A 16,786-nucleotide genomic window follows, 5' to 3' on the forward strand; every position below is an offset into this window, starting at 1 on the left:
CGGGGCCGGGGAGGGGTTCGCTCCCAGCGTGGGAATCGGCCGGCCCAAGGTTACCAAAGACTGTTTGGGGCAGTTGGCAGGCAAGAAGAAGTCTGCCTGCCTGCCTGCGCAAAAGAGGCAGGAAGCAAAAGAACAATGGGTGTGATATGCCCAGTTCTTTTGGATCGACATCAGGGGTGAAACGCTCCCGGTTCGGACCGGATCGGCCAATCCGGTAGCGATGGTGGTGGGTGGTTCAGAGAACCAGTAGCAAAAATCCCATGCCTACCTAATGGTATTCATGCCTAAGGTGGAACTAGAACTCACTGTCTCCTGGTGATTGGGCCAGAGTCACCCAACCGGCTTATATGCCCAAGGCAGAACTAGAATTCTCAGTCTCCTGGGACTGACCCAAAGTCACCCAGCTGGTATTCATGCCTTAAGTGGGACTAGAACTCACTGTCTCCTGGTGATTGGGCCAGAGTCACCCAGCTGGCTTTTGTGCCCAAGGCAAAACTAGAATTCTCAGTTTCCTGGGATTGACCCAAAGTCACCCAGCTGGTACTCATGCCTAAGGTGGGACTAGAACTCACTGTCTCCTGGTGCTTAGCCCAGAGTCACCCAGCTGGCTTTTGTGCCTAAGGCAGGACTAGAACTCACTGTCTCCTGGTTTCTAAGCCGGTGTCTTCACCACTACACCAAACTGGCACGGCACCACTGCAAGTCCATTTTCTCTCAAAAGCCAGGTATTTCCATACTCTATTTATCAATTCCATTAATATTTAAGGACTTAGCTAGAGTTTTAATGACTTGTCCTGGATTACTTGTCCCAATGGGAGAGAACCTCAGATCTGACTTACTGGTGTCAATGTACTTGGCTACCATTCCGCTGGGCTAAACGGCCAAATCTTTCTTAGACCATTCTACCTACCCCTAACTCCTGATCCACCTAACTCTACCAATAGAAGAGACTATTTGTAGCAGAGGTCTCCAACTTTGGCAACTTTTAAGAGTTGTGGACTTCAACTCCCAGAGTTCCTCAGCCAGCTTTACTGGCTGAGGAACTGTTGTGTCTGCGCCCCCCATGAGCCGGCCCTCCTGCCAGAAAGTGACTTGGAAAGTGAGGGGGAAGGGCCGTCAGGACTTACCTCGGGAGCACCAGCTTCCCTGGCTCAGCTCCAGGAGCCAGAGGCAAGCCAGGTGGAGGAGATAATGAGGCCTCCGTCCCCTGACTCTTTCCCCCCCCCAGGCCACGCCTTCAGAACCAGCTGATGGCAATCAGGCCTGGCTGGACCCTAGATTTCGTAGGTAGGAGAGGCGGGAACAACAGAAGCAGGGGTGGGGCAGGCCTAGGAAGTGCTGAGTCATGGAGCCACACCCCACAGGATATAAAGGCAGCGAGAGCTGCTGTGTCTCTTTGTAGCAGGCAAATTAACTGCTGAACTAAGAGCTGAAGTGCTGTTTGACTTATTGGCGTCGAGGGAGATAACGGAGCCACTTGGCAGACGCTCTCTCTTTTGCTGCCAGGGCTGATAGTGCCAGCTAATTAAGCCATCGCTCGGAAGGAGGCGAGGGAGGACAGAACAGGAACTCTGGGAGTTGAAGTCCACAAGTCTTAAAGTTGCCAAGGTTGGAGACCCCTGATTTGTAGCTCAGGAAGGAACGGTGAAGATCTTGGGTCTCTCTAAGCTTGGTGGTGTTGTTTTTTTGCGGACGTTTCATGACCCTTCTAGGGAACATCCTCAGTGCTAGAAGAGAGTGGGCTTTTCTGGGGAAGGAGGAGAAGGACTTTGGGGTTGCCCTCGGTGCTCTCTGAGCTTGATGGTTTTCTTGCAGATGTTTTATTATCCAACTAGATAACGTTATTAGTGCTAACAGCGAGTGGGATTTGCTTTGTGTTCATAAACCCCCCACTGCCTACTAGTACTGATGATGTTACCTAGTCAAGTAATGAAACGTTGGCAAGAAAACCACCATGAGCACAAATAGCTCAGGCTGTAAGGAGCCTGTTATTAGAACACAGTAGCCTGCAATTACTGCAGGTTCAAGCCCCACCAGGCCCAAGGTTGACTCAGCCTTCCATCCTTTATAAGGTAGGTAAAATGAGGACCCAGATTGTTGGGGGGGCAATAAGTTGACTTTGTAAATATACAAATAGAATGAGACTATTGCCTTACACACTGTAAGCCGCCTTGAGTCTTCGGAGAAGGGCGGGATATAAATGTAAAAACAAAAAACAAAACAAAAAAAACACGACTTCACCTGGTTCAGCTGGTCTTCAGATCTTAAATGACCAAGTCCTCTTTTTTCCTTCCCACCCATTTTTCCACCTGGCGCCTTTGGCCTTGAAAACAAGTCGCTTACCCAACTGATATTGGTCTACTGTGAATTCCTGGTTTGACCACAACGTTTCTGATGACTGGGCAATTGTAAGGAGCTCCAAGCAGAGGCCCGGTGAACAGGAAACAGTTCTAGGGGATGGCTGCGGTTGGAGAACGTTCCTGATTGCCCTGAGTCCTCACGACCCTCTTTGTAGTCCCTGAATGGTCTTTGTAGTCGTAAGAAGCCTTAGTGAAACCACAACGTTGAGGGTTGAGGCTTGAGACAAAGCCCCATTGAGCCATAACAGGGCTCGCGTGCCTAGGACTGAGCAATTACTGCTCTGAGTAGTCGACTCAGCCTGAAGACTTGAGGGCTGAGACTACAATACCACTGTGTCCCTTCCGGGTTACAACAAAAATGCCCGATCTTTTTCTAAGGAAATTTCACCGTTTGGAGGGGGGTGGGTTTCGTGATTGTGGGCTGTGTTGTTTTCTCGGAAGTTCGATGCTTTTGGTCTGGTCTACAGCCCTGGGATTCCCTGGGACAGCCCTTTGAGGGGGGGCCAAGTCAAGAAGTAGATACCGTAGAGGTTCCAGGGGTGTCACTGAAATTGTTGTATGTAAGGCAACTTTTAAGGTGTGTGGACTTCAGCTCCCAGAATTCCCCAGCCAGCTTGCAACCCTCATAAATGCAGGCTGGCTGTCAAGCATCTAAACTGCGATTACGTAACCATTGACGGTAAGCGCGAGAACCAGTCGTAAGTCTCTTTTTTCAGGGCTGTTGAAAAGTCGCATGAACGAATGGTTGTAAGTTTTTTTTTAGTTTTTTTTTTAAATTTGCATTTATATCCCGCCCTTCTCCGAAGACTCAGGGCGGCTTACAGTGTGTAAGGCAATAGTCTCATTCTATTTGTATATTTATATATAAAGTCAACTTATTGCCCCCCCAACAATCTGGGTCCTCATTTTACCTACCTTATAAAGGATGGAAGGCTGAGTCAACCTTGGGCCTGGTGGGACTTGAGCCTGCAGTAATTGTAATTGCAGGCAGCTATATGTTAATAACAGGCTGCATTAGCCTGGTGAGCCACTTCCCAGCCAAGTCAAGGACTCCCTGTGCATTCCAACACAGATGCACATCTGCACACACACACACATACACACACACAATAGACGAGAGAGAGAGAGATGAGAGACGAGAAAGAGAGAGAGAAAGAAAAAGAAAAAGAGAGGAAGAGAGAGGGGCGAGAGAGAGAAAGAGAGAGAGAAAGAAAAAGAGAGTGATGATAGATGATAGAGAGTGAGAGAGAGGAAGAGGAAGAGTGAGCGAGTAGTAAGAGAGAGAGATGAGAGAGAGAGAGAGCATAGACAATAGAGAGAGAAGAAGAGAGAGAGGGTGTGTGAGAGAGATGAGAGATGAGAGAGTGAGAGAGAGATGAGAGAGAGAGAGAGAGAGAGCATAGACAATAGTGAGAAAGAGAAGAAGAAGAGAGTGTGTGTGAGAGAGATGAGAGTGAGAGAGATGATAGATGAGAGAGTGAGAGAGAGGAAGAGAGAGTGAGTGAGAGAGGAAGAGAGTGTGAGTGAATGAGAGAGAGATGAGAGAGAGAGATGATAGATGAGACAGAGGAAGAGAGAGAGAAAGAGAGAGAGAGAGAGAGAGAGAGAGATGATAGATGATAGAGAGTGAGAGAGAAAGACAAAGAGAAAGAGGGAGAGAGAGAGAGAGATGATAGAGAGGGAGAGGGAGAGAAAGAAAGAAGAGAGAGAGAGAGGATAGATGATAAAGAGAGAGAGAAAGAGAAAGAGGGAGAGAGAGATGATAGAGGGGGAGAGGGAGAGAAAGAAAAAGAAAGAAGAGAGAGAGAGAGGATAGATGACAGAGAGTGAGAGAAAGAGAAAGAGGGAGAGAGAGATGATAGAGGGGGAGAGGGAGAGAAAGAAAGAAGAGAGAGAGAGAGGATAGATGATAAAGAGTGAGAGAGAGAGAGGAAGAGAGAGAGGAAGAGAGAGAGAGAGAGAGAGAGAGAGATGGGAGCCTGAGTTTTCTTTAAAAGCAGAACCAGGAAGGGAGAGCCCCGCCCGCTTTATAAAAAAACTCCCGTCCCTCATGCAGTCAGACAGGTTTGAAAGGGCTTTTGAAACTCGTCCCAAAGTAGAAAAGAAATGCATTTCCCTGAGATAAATCTTCCCAGCCTCGTCAGACTCGTTGGACCAGAGGCAAACAGGGGGGGGGGGGGGACGGACAAAGCGAGACAGGTTCTGTCTATGCCAGGAGAAAACAAACAACGGCGGTTTGGCAGAAGGAAACTCAGCTGCTTGCAGGAGGCCCTGCTGGCATTGTGGCCACTGAGATGGTCTTCGTTTGTGTCCCCTTCTTACGCCCTCTTTCCCTCATTTTCTCCCCTTTCAACCTAACCGAGGCTGAGCTCAGCCAGGCTGTGGCAAGTTTTTTTTTTTGAGGGGGGGAACTGAAGAAGAAGAAGAAAGAATAAAAAGAGTTGGGAGGGACCTCGGAGGTCTTCTAGTCCAGCCCTCCCCCCCCCCGCTCCCGGTTCGGACCAGATCACCCAATCCTGTAGCGATGGTGGCGGGTGATTCGGAGAAGCGGTAGCAAAAATCCCTGCCCCCCACCCCCCATGCCCAACTAAGCTACGTGATCATCAGAGGGTTGTTTTTGTTTTTTGTTTTACTTTTAAAAGCATTTTTTCTTCGGCCAAAAAAGTGCTTTTAAAAGTTTAAAAAAAGCCTCTGATGATCGCGCACGGCTCAGCTGGGATTGTCAGAGGAGCCTTTTAAAAGCATTTTTTCTACAACCTCTTCCGCCGAAGAGGTTGTAAAAAAAAATGCTTTTCAAAGGCTCCTCTGGCGATTCCAGCTGAGCCGCGCGCGATCATCAGAGGCTTTTTTTAACTTTTTAAGGCAAAAAAAATGCTTTTAAAAGTAAAAAAAGTAAAATTGGGGGGTTGAGGGTAGAGGATGGAGTGATGGTTAATGTACAGGGATTATTGAAGATGTATAAATATAATTAATGTAGGGTCGGGTCTGCCCAGTTACCATTTTAGAACGGTGGGGAGGGAGAAAAGAGGAGAGAGTAGGAGGTAGGAAAGAGGAGAAGAGGAAGGAAGAGGGGTAGAAGAGGGAGAAGGAAGGTGTAGGGTGGAGGGAGGAGAGGATGTAGATAAGAGAAGGAGAGGAAGGTCTGGAAAGTAGAAGAAGGTAGAAGAGTGTTAAAAAGGGGGGGGGTGACTGGGCAAGCCCGACTAATTGTATATAACTGTACATTGGATGAGCTGTTTGATATAATTGTAAAAATAAAACTTTTTTATGAAAAAAAAAAAGTAGAAAAAGAAAAAGAAAAATTGGCCACGCCCACCCAGTCACAATACCCCACCCCACCGAGCCACGCCCAAAGTTGTAGGAACAAATTTTACATTTCACCCCTGCTGCAACGTCTGGAGCCACTGGTTCATCGTTCTCACTTAGGAAATTTCTCCTTAGTTCTGGCTCGCTTCTCTGCTGGGTTCGTTTCCATCCATAGTTGCTTCTTGTTCTGCCTTCAGGTGCTTTGAAGAATAGGTGGGCACCCATCCCCCCAACCCCAAGCAATGTATAATTAAGATCCCATGTTGTTGCATTGCTTGCAAGCGTGGGTGGGTTGGTGGGTAGCTGCCCGCCCCCTGCCCCACATGCCTGCCTGCCTTCAGCAACTTTTGTCAGGTCCAATAAACTAATCTTCATTCCGTTTGGTGCTGCTGAGTCAAAGACCGAGAATGTTGGTCTGGAGGTGATTCAGACTTTGGGATCAAAGACTGCAGAAATACCAGGAAGGAGGGATGTGGCGGGTGCGGGGTGGGGGGAAGGAGTCTGGCCTCCTTCATACCAGTTAAACCAATCTAAAAGCACAGCAGGAGGAGGGGGAGGAAAAATGGTGTGTTTCCGGTCCTGTTTTTGCATTAAAACTGGTTAAGGCTTTGTGTGTGTGTGTCTCTCTGTGTGTGTGTCTATCTGGTTCCTGAGTGGAGATTTATGGGGGTTGAACTTAAGGCTGGTCTTCAGGATGGGTGTAAGGATAGCAAACAGAAGGGACTAGCACCTTGGACCATCCTGCCCAGGGTGAGCATCAGAGATGGTTCAAAGGTATACTGACATTAAAAAAATAGATAAAAATCAGGAGTCCAAAATCAATGCCTCCTGATCGTCCAGAAAGTGATAAGGCACTGCCTACCTCCTCCTCCTCCTCTTCCCCTTATTCCTTTCTTCTCCTCCTCCTTCCCTTTTTTCCTTCCCTTTTCCCTTTCTCTTTCTCCTTCCCACCTCCTTCCCCTTTGCTTCCTTCTTCCCTCCTTTCCTTCTCCTTTTCTTTAGAAGATGTTTCACTTCTCATCCAATTCCAGCAACCGTTCTTCGTATCTTTTAGCCTCCAGTCCCCTAATCCTCTTGGTTGCTCTTCTCTGCACTCTTTCTAGAGTCTCAACATCTTTTTTATAGTGTGGTGACCAAAACTGGATGCAGTACTCTAGGTGTGGTCTTACTAGGGCTTTATAGAGTGGTATTAGTACCTCAATTGATCTTGATTCTATCCTTCTGTTAATGCAGCCTAGGATAGTGTTGTCTTTTTTTGGCTGCTGCATCACATTGCTGGCTTATGTTTGAGGGATTGTCCACTAGGACTCCAAGATCCCTCTTGCATTGACTGCTACTGAGCCAGGTTCAGGGGTGAAATCCAGAAGGTTCTGACAGGTTCTGGAGGACCGGTGGCGGAAATTTTGAGCAGTTTGGAGAACCGGTAAATACCACCTCTGGCTGGCCCCAGGGTGGGGTGGGAATGGAGATTTTGCAATATCCTTCCCCTGGAGTGGGGAGGGAATGGGGATTTTGCAGTATCCTTCCCCTGGAGTGGGGTGGGAATGGGGATTTTGCAGTATCCTTCCCCTGGAGAGGGGAGGGAATGGGGATTTTGCAGTATCCTTCCCCTGGAGTGTGGAGGGAATGGAGATTTTGCAGTATCCTTCCCCTGGAGTGAGGAGGGAATGGAGATTTTGCAGTATCCTTCCCCCAAGAGTGGGGAGGGAATGGGGATTTTGCAGTATCCTTCCCCCAAGAGTGGGGAGGGAATGGAGATTTTGCAGTATCCTTCCCCTGGAGTGGGGAGGGAATGGAGATTTTGCAGTATCTTTCTCCTGCCACGCCCACCAAGCCACGCCCACAGAACCGGTAGTAAAAAAAATTGGATTTCACTTTCCAGGTTCCTCCCAATTTGTACCTGTGCATTTGGTTTTTCTTGCCTTTTACTCCCATAAGTCAGCGGGACAAAGGACTGGAAATGGACAGGAACAAATTTTTTTTTAAATGAACATTTCCCCCCCCCCCCCTATATATGCCAGGACATCTGTTTCTGCCGGCTGCTGGGAATGTTTGCCCGTTGCTGACTCAATCTTTGCATAAATGATGTGGTCAGAAAGTGGTATAACCCACAGTGGATGGACTAGACATGTTAATCCCACGGGTCCTTTTCCTGCTTTCAGCGCTTGTGGCATTTGGTTCTCTCCCAGCGGGCATGGCCACTCAGATATATGCCCCCTGCCTCGTTTCATCGGTGCCCGCTGTTTGTCCAGGTGGCTTCCAGTGCCCACTGGTCTGACCCAGCCCCTGCAGGCACGGTACGATCCGGACAAGAACATCCATTGTGGGTGCTGCTTATTGTTAAATCTGGGCTAGATTCCAAGCCGCACAACAATGTGTTCAAAGAATTGGCTGTTCTGGGAAAATCTAAACCAGGGGTGCCTAACCTTGGCAAGTTTAAAACATATGGACTTCAACTCCCAGAATTCCCCAGGCAGCTGTTAAGTGAATCGTTACAGTTATTATGTTAGTAACATGGTTGTTGTAGGAGTTGAGCAGGCTGAGTCCAAGGGAGGGGGAGCCAAACACGTCATCAGTCTTGAGTCCATACGTGCCCTCAAGAGATCTAAACCCACCCCACCTTGCATTTTTTTTGACTCTTTATCTACGACCAATTGGCCGTTAGTAAGTCAGATTCTTGTAGAGAATTTAAGCTTGCAATAAATCTTTATATTCGTTCGAACGAATTTACGGATTTTTTTTCCTGGGGGCTTGGCGGTTGTTAAGTGAATCTGGCTTTCTCTCTTGACTTTGCTTGTCAGAAGGTTGCAAAAGAGGATCACGTGGCCCCAGGACAGGGCAATCGTCATAAATACGAGCCATTCGCCAAGCGGCCGAATTTTAATCACGTGACCCCGGGTGGGGTGGGGGGGGGAAGAGAGCTGCTGCCATGGTTGAAAGTCTGAAAAACGACGATAAGTCACTTTTTTTCTGTGCCGTTGTCACTTCAAACGGTCACTAAATGAACCGTTGTAAGTCAGGGACTATCTCTACCAGAAATACGTACTGACAATGGCTCAACTGTGTTTAGCCAAAGAGGCCGTTCCTTTCAAAACACTGGGCTAGGCTGCATCTTCCAGGATGTGAATATTTTGGTTTTTCTGACCTCTCCTGCCTTCCGACACGCATGTATCTCCTGTTTTAAATTAAAGGAAGAGATGCCTCCAGGGAGTTCTGGGGATTCTTTTGAAATATTTTCTCAAATATCCAGCAGACCAGTTCCGTTGCAGATGGAGGTCTGCAGAGGTCTCTGCGCCTTCACCAAGGCTTCCCAATGCAGGGGGAATAAACAGTCTTGAGCAGTGGTGGGATTCAGGTAATTTAACAACCGGTTCTCTGTCCTAATGATTTCTTCCAACAAACAGTTTGCCAAACTGCTCATAAAGTTAACAACCGGTTCGCCCGAAGTGGTGCGAACTGGCTGAATCCCACCACTGGTCTTCCCTGTTGACTTCATGAGGTTTCATTCAAATTAATGTCTCTGCTTTGCAGAGTTCACTCGGTTTAATCATCATTTCCTGTCTGGGGGGGAGGAAAAAAAAAAGCTTTTAAATGTTATTTATTTAGCGTACGGCAAGAGCTTTTCAAGTTTACTTCTGTGATGGCCCCGGCTTTTCTCCCAAGACCACCAGTGCGAAAAGAGGCAGGATTCGAACCGGGAATCCCTTCTCCCGATTCTCTGTGGACAAAAAAATAAATAAATCTGTTTATTTCTTTATACTTTGCCCCTCGGCAACGCTGCCAAAGCAGCTGAGGAAAGGAAAGAGAAGTTGTCCAACAATGACACCGCCGGAGTATCACTCAGGAAACAAAACAAAACTCAGCTTTTCTCCAAATATCCTGCCCCGCCACCCCCACCCCCCAAAGGGCCAAAGAAGCAAGGTTAAAATGCAGAGTACCCCAGCATCAAAGTTTGAGGCAACCCTGAATTCAAATTCTGATGGTTGTTTAAGATGGTAGCTGTCATTCCAAAGAAGCCATTCGGGGCATCCACTAAGTCAGTGCTTCTCAACCTTGTCAGCTTTAAGATGGGTGGACTTCAGTTCCCAGAATTCCCCCAGCTAGCATGCATGGACTTAAAGCTGGGTGGCTTTGGGCCAATCACTAGGTGACGGTGAGTTCTGGTCCTGCCTTAAGAAAGCTGGTTGGATGACATTGGGCCAATCACCAGGAGACTGTGAGTTCTAGTCCCGCCTTAGGAAAGCTGGTTAGATGGTGGGCCAATCACCAGGAGATTGTGAGTTCTAGTCCCGCCTTAGGAAAGCTGGTTAGATGGTGGGCCAACCACCAGGAGATTGTGAGTTCTAGTTCTGCGTTAGGAAAGCTGGCTGGATGACGTTGGGCCAATCACCAGGTGATGGTGAGTTCTGGTCCCGCCTTAGAAAAGAAAGCTGGTTGGGTGATGTTGAGTTAATCACCAGGTGATGGTGAGTTCTAGTCCCGCCTTAGGAAAACTGGCTAAATGATGTTGGGCCAATCCTCAGGAGACTATGAGTTCTAGTCCTGCCTTAGGCAAGCAAGCTGACTGGATGACATTGGGCCAAGTACCAGGAGACGGTGAGTTCTAGTTCTGCGTTAGGAAAGCTGGCTGGATGACGTTGGGCCAATCACCAGGTGATGGTGAGTTCTGGTCCCACCTTAGAAAAGAAAGCTGGTTGGGTGATGTTGAGTTAATCACCAGGTGATGGTGAGTTCTAGTCCCGCCTTAGGAAAACTGGCTAAATGATGTTGGGCCAATCCTCAGGAGACTGTGAGTTCTAGTCCTGCCTTAGGCAAGCAAGCTAACTGGATGACATTGGGCCAATCACCAGGTGACGGTGAGTTCTAGTCCCTCTCTCTCAGCGCAACCCACCCCACAGGGTTGTTGTTGCGGAGAAAATGAAGAAGGCCTATTAGGTACGTGTTCCGCCTTGAGTTTTTGATAACAAGTCAAGCTGGGATATCAATAAATAAAGCATTACACTTAAAAGTATTTAAAGTTGGTCACACAATCCGTTCAATCTTTTTCGCTTGATGTTTGCTGCTTCCTCTCAGGGCTGAATCACAGCGCCTCCTTCTCCTGCGAAGCCCACAATGCCAAGGGGGTCAGCACCTCCCGAACTGCGGTGGTAAAAGGTGAGAGATGTGTTTTATTTATTTATTTATTTTGTCACAACATCATACAAAAAGATTATATAGTATATACACATATAAACATATATAGGAAGAAGAAAAGAAAAACAATAGGACAGGAACGGTAGGCACGTTTGTGCGCTTATGCACGCCCCTTATGGTCCTCTTAGGAATGGGGTGAGGTCAATAGTAGAAAGTTTTTGGTTAAAGCTTTTAGGATTATGGGAAGAGACCACAGAGTCAGGTAAAGTATTCCAAGCACTGATGATTCTGTTGCAGAAGTCATATTTTCTGCAATCTAGATTAAAGCGGTTTACATTAAGTTTAAATCTATTGGTTGCACTTGTATTATTGCAATTAAAGCTGAAGTAGTCTTTGACAGGAAGGACATTACAATAGATGATTCTGTGAGTTAAGCTTAGGTTTTGTCGAAGGCGACGGAGTTCCAAGTTTTCTAAGCCTAGGATTTCAAGTCTGGTGGGATAAGGTATTTTGTTGTTTTCAGAGGAATGGAGAACTCTTCTTGTAAAATATTTCTGGACACGTTCAATTGTATTGATGTGTATTGTGTATTGTATTGTGTGTGCGCGTGTGTAAATAATCCATTTTGGGGGACCCGAAGTGCAAACGGTCCGGTGCAAATGGTCTGGTGCAAACGGGTTTGTGTGGAAACTGCCCGATGGGCGTTAAAGAAGGATACCATTTACGGTGCATGTTTTTAAACACTGCAAATCGTTATTTTTTGGGGGGTGGGTGGGGTTGGCATTGAGAAAGAGTTTTGCTCCGCTACCATCGTGCTGTATTATATTTAATGGCAACATTACGACTTAGTCTGCAGAGATTCTCCGACATCCAGGTTGTGGTTGTCCCAAAGATCTTTTTTCAGGAGGCAACTGGACTTCCTTGGTTTTTCTTTGAAGGCATTTTGCTTCTCATTCCAAGAAGCTTCTTCAGCTCTGGACAGGATGGTGGGGAATGGAAGGGTTTATACTCCTTGCAGACAACTGGTCATTTGCATCCTTTTAGAGCAGGGGTCTCCAACCTTGGCCACTTTAAGCCTGGCGGACTTCAACTCCCAGAATTCCCCAGCCAAAAATTTAGACTATGCAGAAATGAATAGATTAACTTTGATAATTAAAGAAAGAGAGGATTCAGAATATTTTAAGATATGGCATCAATTTTACCATTGGCTAGAAAAGAGATATAGATAAAACAAATTAATAGTTATGTAAGACAGGGATCTCCAACCTTGGCAACTTTAAGCCTGGCGGACTTCAACTCCCAGAATTCCCCAGCCAGCTTTTGCTGGCTGGGGAATTCTGGGAATTGAAGTCCGCCAGGCTTAAAGTTGCCAAGGTTGGAGACCCATGATGTAAGAGAATGGTAGAATTAAAATATTGTATTTTTGGGGAGATGTTGTAATAGATTAAGTGAAAATGAAGACAGAAGAAACAAGAAGAAGATGAAGTCACTGAAAAAACACCGAGATGAAGAATTGGCTGATGTATTAAGTGTTTGTGTATAAAATTATATATATATATAAAAGAAAGAAAGTCCAGTTGCCTCCTGAAAAAGCACCTTTGGGACAATATTACAACTTGTGGACTTCAACGCCCTACCTGGCTGGGGAATTCTGGGAGTTGAAGTCCACAAGTGGCTAAGGTGGGAGATCCCTGCAGCAGAGGACTGTTCGTGCATCCAGGTTGTAAGTTGAGGGGCAACCTGTTTTCCTATACCTGCGGACTATTTCCTGTATCAGCCGAAAGGTAGCATTTCAAGCAGAAGAAGCCTGCTTGAAGTGATTATCCATCCAATCTCCAGCTGTCTTCATAAGTGGATGTCTAGAGTGAAATCTCTTCTTTAGAGCATCGGGTGGTCTCGGTATTGATTGGCAGATGAATATTGCTAACTATTTTCTCTCCGTAGTGTTACCTGGACGGCCATGTGACTTATCCGTTGCCCAGCGTAGTGACCACAGCCTGGACGTGACGTGGGAGCCCGGTTTTAGCGGCGCCTATGCGCAGGAGTTCTGCGCCATCCAGGTAACACCCCACGTAGCCCGCCGCCGGTGAAACCCAACAGTTTACAAAACCAGGTTTTATGGCAGAACCGATGCCCCTTCTGTTCAAATCCAGAAACAGGTTACAGGTAGTCCTTTACTTACAACAGTTCATTTAGTGACCGTTCGAAGTTGCGGCGGCACTGAGGAAAGTGACTTGGCGCTGATGACGTTCCCTAGTTGGGTAGATGAAACGCCTGCAAGAAATCAAGCAAGCTCAGAGAGCACCAAGGACCCCACAGTCCTCCCCCCTCTTTCCCCCCTCCCCTCCTCTTCCTCCTCCTCCCCACAGACCCCACTCCCTTCTACCACTGATGATGTTACCTAGCTGGGTAATGAAACGTCTTCAAGAAATCAAGCAAGCTCAGAGGGACGCCTCATTTCAACCCTTGAGCTACAAATTTATAATGCCACTTTATAATGCCTTGGTAAGGCCACACTTGGAATATTGCATCCAGTTTTGGTCGCCACGATGTAAAAAAGATGTTGAGACTCTAGAAAGAGTGCAGAGAAGAGCAACAAAGATGATTAGGGGACTGGAGGCTAAAACATATGAAGAACGGTTGCAGGAACTGGGTATGTCTAGTTTAACAAAATGAAGGACTAGGGGAGACATGATAGCTGTGTTCCAATATCTTAGGGGCTGCCACAAAGAAGAGGGAGTCGGGCTGTTCACCAAAGCACCTGAGGGTAGAACAAGAAGCAATGGGTGGAAACTGATCAAAGAAAGAAGCAACTTAGAACTAAGGAGAAATTTCCTGACAGTTAGAACAATTAATCAGTGGAACGACTTGCCTGCAGAAGTTGTGAATGCTCCAACACTGGAAATTTTTAAGAAAATGTTGGATAACCATCTGACTGAGATGGTGTAGGGTTTCCTGCCTGGGCAGGGGGTTGGACTAGAAGGCCTCCAAGGTCCCTTCCAACTCTGATGTTATGTTATGTTATGTTAAATATTCTCCATTATTCGAATAAAAATCGAAATAAATAAATATTCTCCATTATTGGTGACCTACGACCATTTCCCCACACTTAGGCAGCATGGCCATGTGATCAAAATTCGAATATTTGACAACTGACTCATCTTTAGGACGATTGCAGGGTACGGGGGGGGGGTGTCGCGCGATCCCCTTTTTTTGCGACTTCCTGACCGGCAAAGTTCACGGGGAAGCCAGATGCCCTTAAAAGACCGTGCGACTCATTTAAGAACCGCAGTGATTCACTTAGCAACAAGGAAGGTTGCAAAATGGGGCCAAACTCACTTAGCAACAGAAATTTGGAGGCCTGCCTATATTCTACCTCCCTTTCAGCATTGCCCCCCCCCTCCCCGAGGGAACCTGCTTTATTTTTAGAAACAATTTCCTGCCAAAAGTTTTTTTTTCCCCCTCCGGACATCCAACGATGATTTCCCCACTTCCCCCTGTGGCCTCCCCATCAGCCTCGCCGGCTGAATGAAATGTGACAAACTTCATCCCAAGGATGGGGAAGTGAAATTCATGAGAAAGAGGTTTCAAGAGCCAAGAATGAAAACCGATAGTTATTTTTTTAAAAAAGGGGGGGATTTCCAACGTGGGCTTGTTTCACACAGGAGTGGAAGTACTGGAAGTTGTTTTCGGAAGAAACGCCACCTCAGCAGGGGGAGAAAAAAAAAAAAGAGGAATATGGACCCCAAAAAAAAAAAAAAAAGGAAAAAGAAAAAAGGAAACTCACCCCCGCAAAATGTGAGGCAACCTCTCCTCCTTCCGACATTCCCGAGAAAAACACGGATTTGCATTTTTGTTGTAAAACTAAGATTGAACGTAGGAGACCTATTTTCCACTTCAGAAATGAAGAAAAAGGAGTGGAAGTTTCTCTCCGGCACCTTGTAATAATATCACTCTTTATACCTCAAAAATCTGAGCCTGAATTTTTTTTTTTTTATTCAAAAAGTTTTACAGAAATTTTTTTCCCGCCCTTTCCCCCACCTCCCCTCCCCCCTTCCTTCACAACCCCCCCCCCCCGACTTCCCGGAACGAGCACAAGGTATAGTTAAAAATAAATCAAACATATGCTAAAAAATTTTCGTCCCAACTTAATTATACCCCTACAATCATCAATTCCTAACTTCCCCCAAAAACAATCAAATACATCATAATCATTCAAAAACAGTCTGATAACTCTTAGTCTGATATCTACTTTGAATATAGTCAATCCATTTTTTCCATTCCTTTAAGTATATCTTTCTTGCGTATTATCTTTCAAAAAGGCTGATATTTTCGCCATCTCAGCCAAATTGGCAACCTTCAATATCCATTCCTCTATTGTAGGTACTTCTTTTTTCTTCCAGTATTGTCCTATTAGTAATCTTGCTGCTGTTATTAAATTTAAAATCAGTTTAGTCTCAATTACTGTACAGTCCGTAATAATTCCTAACAAAAAAAATTGCGGCAGGAACTTTATCTTCTTTTTCAAAATCTGAGCCCGAATTTTGAAAAGCCAAACGGGTTGCTCGGTTCCAAAAAAGGCAAGGAATTTAACTCCGGGGTCAAATTCTTTTCTTGTTTTCTTTATTGGAACGCCTTGATTTGTTTCAAATGTTTAAAGAATAAAGAAAAAAAAATAGAAAGAAAGAAAGAAAGAAAAGTGTGGGGGGGCGGACGGAGAAAGAATGGAGTGGATGAAGAATAAAACGTCATCAATGCAGCTAGCCCTCAATGTGCAACCTAAATTCTTAGCAGCAGAATTTCTGCTGCTAAGCAAGGTGGTTGTTAAGTGAGCCAGGCCCGCTATTTACAACCTTTTTTGGTTACGGCTATGAAGTGAATTGCTGCAGTTGTTAAATGAGTCACACAGCAGTCCTTAAGTGAATCCAGCTTCCCTCATGGAAAGCCAGCCGAGAAGGTCACAAAAGCGGGATGGTGGGACCCTCAGACACTGCAGCCGTCATAAGTACATGCCAGTTGCTAAGCACGTGAATTTTGATCATGTGACCGTGGCGATGCCGCCACGGACATAAGTACGGGACCGGTTATCATTCACTTTCTCCAGAGCTGTTGTAACTTCGAACGGTCACTAAATGAGTGGCTGTAAGTCCTGAACCACCTCTGAAGGATCTCCCAAGACTTTTTTTTAAAAATTCCATTATTTCATAATAATGTTGAATCAATTTTCATGGGATTGACTAAGCAATAGGATCACGTCTTCTCTTCTCCCACTCAGAAGGATCTCCCGGCAGTTTGGGACCACGATCAACCCAACAATCAGGGTTTGGAATGGAATGGAATAGAAAGAAAACTAGGATAGAATAGAATAGAATAGAATAGAATAGAATAGAATAGAATAGAATAGAATAGAATAGAATAGAATAGAATTCGAATAGAATAGAATAGAATAGAATTCGAATAGAAGAAGAGAGGAGAGGAGAGGAGAGGAAATAGAATAGAATAGAAAAGAATTCGAATAGAATAAAACATTAATAGAATAAAATAGAATAAAAATAAAACAAGAATAGAACAAAATAGAATAAGAATAAAAATAGAATAAAATAGAATAAGAATAAAACAAGAGTAGAATAAAATAGAATAAAAATAAAACAAGAATAGAATAAAATAGAATATGAATAAAAGAATAATAGAATAAAATAAAATAAGAATAAAACAAGAATAGAGTAAAATAGAATAAGAATAAAACAAGAATAGAATAAAATAGAATAAGAATAAAAGAATTATAGAATAAAATAGAATAAGAATAAAAGAATTATAGAATAAAATAGAATAAGAATTAAACAAGAATAGAGTAAAATAGAATAAGAATAAAACAAGAATAGAATAAAATAGAATAAGAATAAAACAAGAATAGAATAAAATAGAATAAGAATTAAACAAGAATTAAACAAGAATAGAGTAAAAATAGAATAAGAATAAAACAAGAA

General features: G+C 45.1%; 1 protein-coding gene across 5 annotated transcripts in view; it reads left to right on the plus strand.

The window, feature by feature from the left end:
• AXL (AXL receptor tyrosine kinase) overlaps positions 1-16,786 on the plus strand; it is a 71,918-nt gene that overhangs the window by 26,486 nt on the left and 28,646 nt on the right. For all 5 annotated transcript variants that reach the window (XR_009156587.1, XR_009156588.1, XR_009156589.1 and 2 more), the window contains exons 5-6: positions 10,740-10,820; positions 12,744-12,859. Coding sequence is in view for 2 of the 5 variants with exons in the window: in XM_058195667.1 (XP_058051650.1) it covers positions 10,740-10,820; positions 12,744-12,859 (197 nt within the window). In the remaining 3 variants the exon portion in view is untranslated. The remainder of the gene's footprint in view (positions 1-10,739; positions 10,821-12,743; positions 12,860-16,786) is intronic.

Source organism: Ahaetulla prasina, chromosome 10 (assembly GCF_028640845.1).
Source record: "Ahaetulla prasina isolate Xishuangbanna chromosome 10, ASM2864084v1, whole genome shotgun sequence".
NCBI classification, from domain to species: Eukaryota; Metazoa; Chordata; class Lepidosauria; order Squamata; family Colubridae; genus Ahaetulla; species Ahaetulla prasina.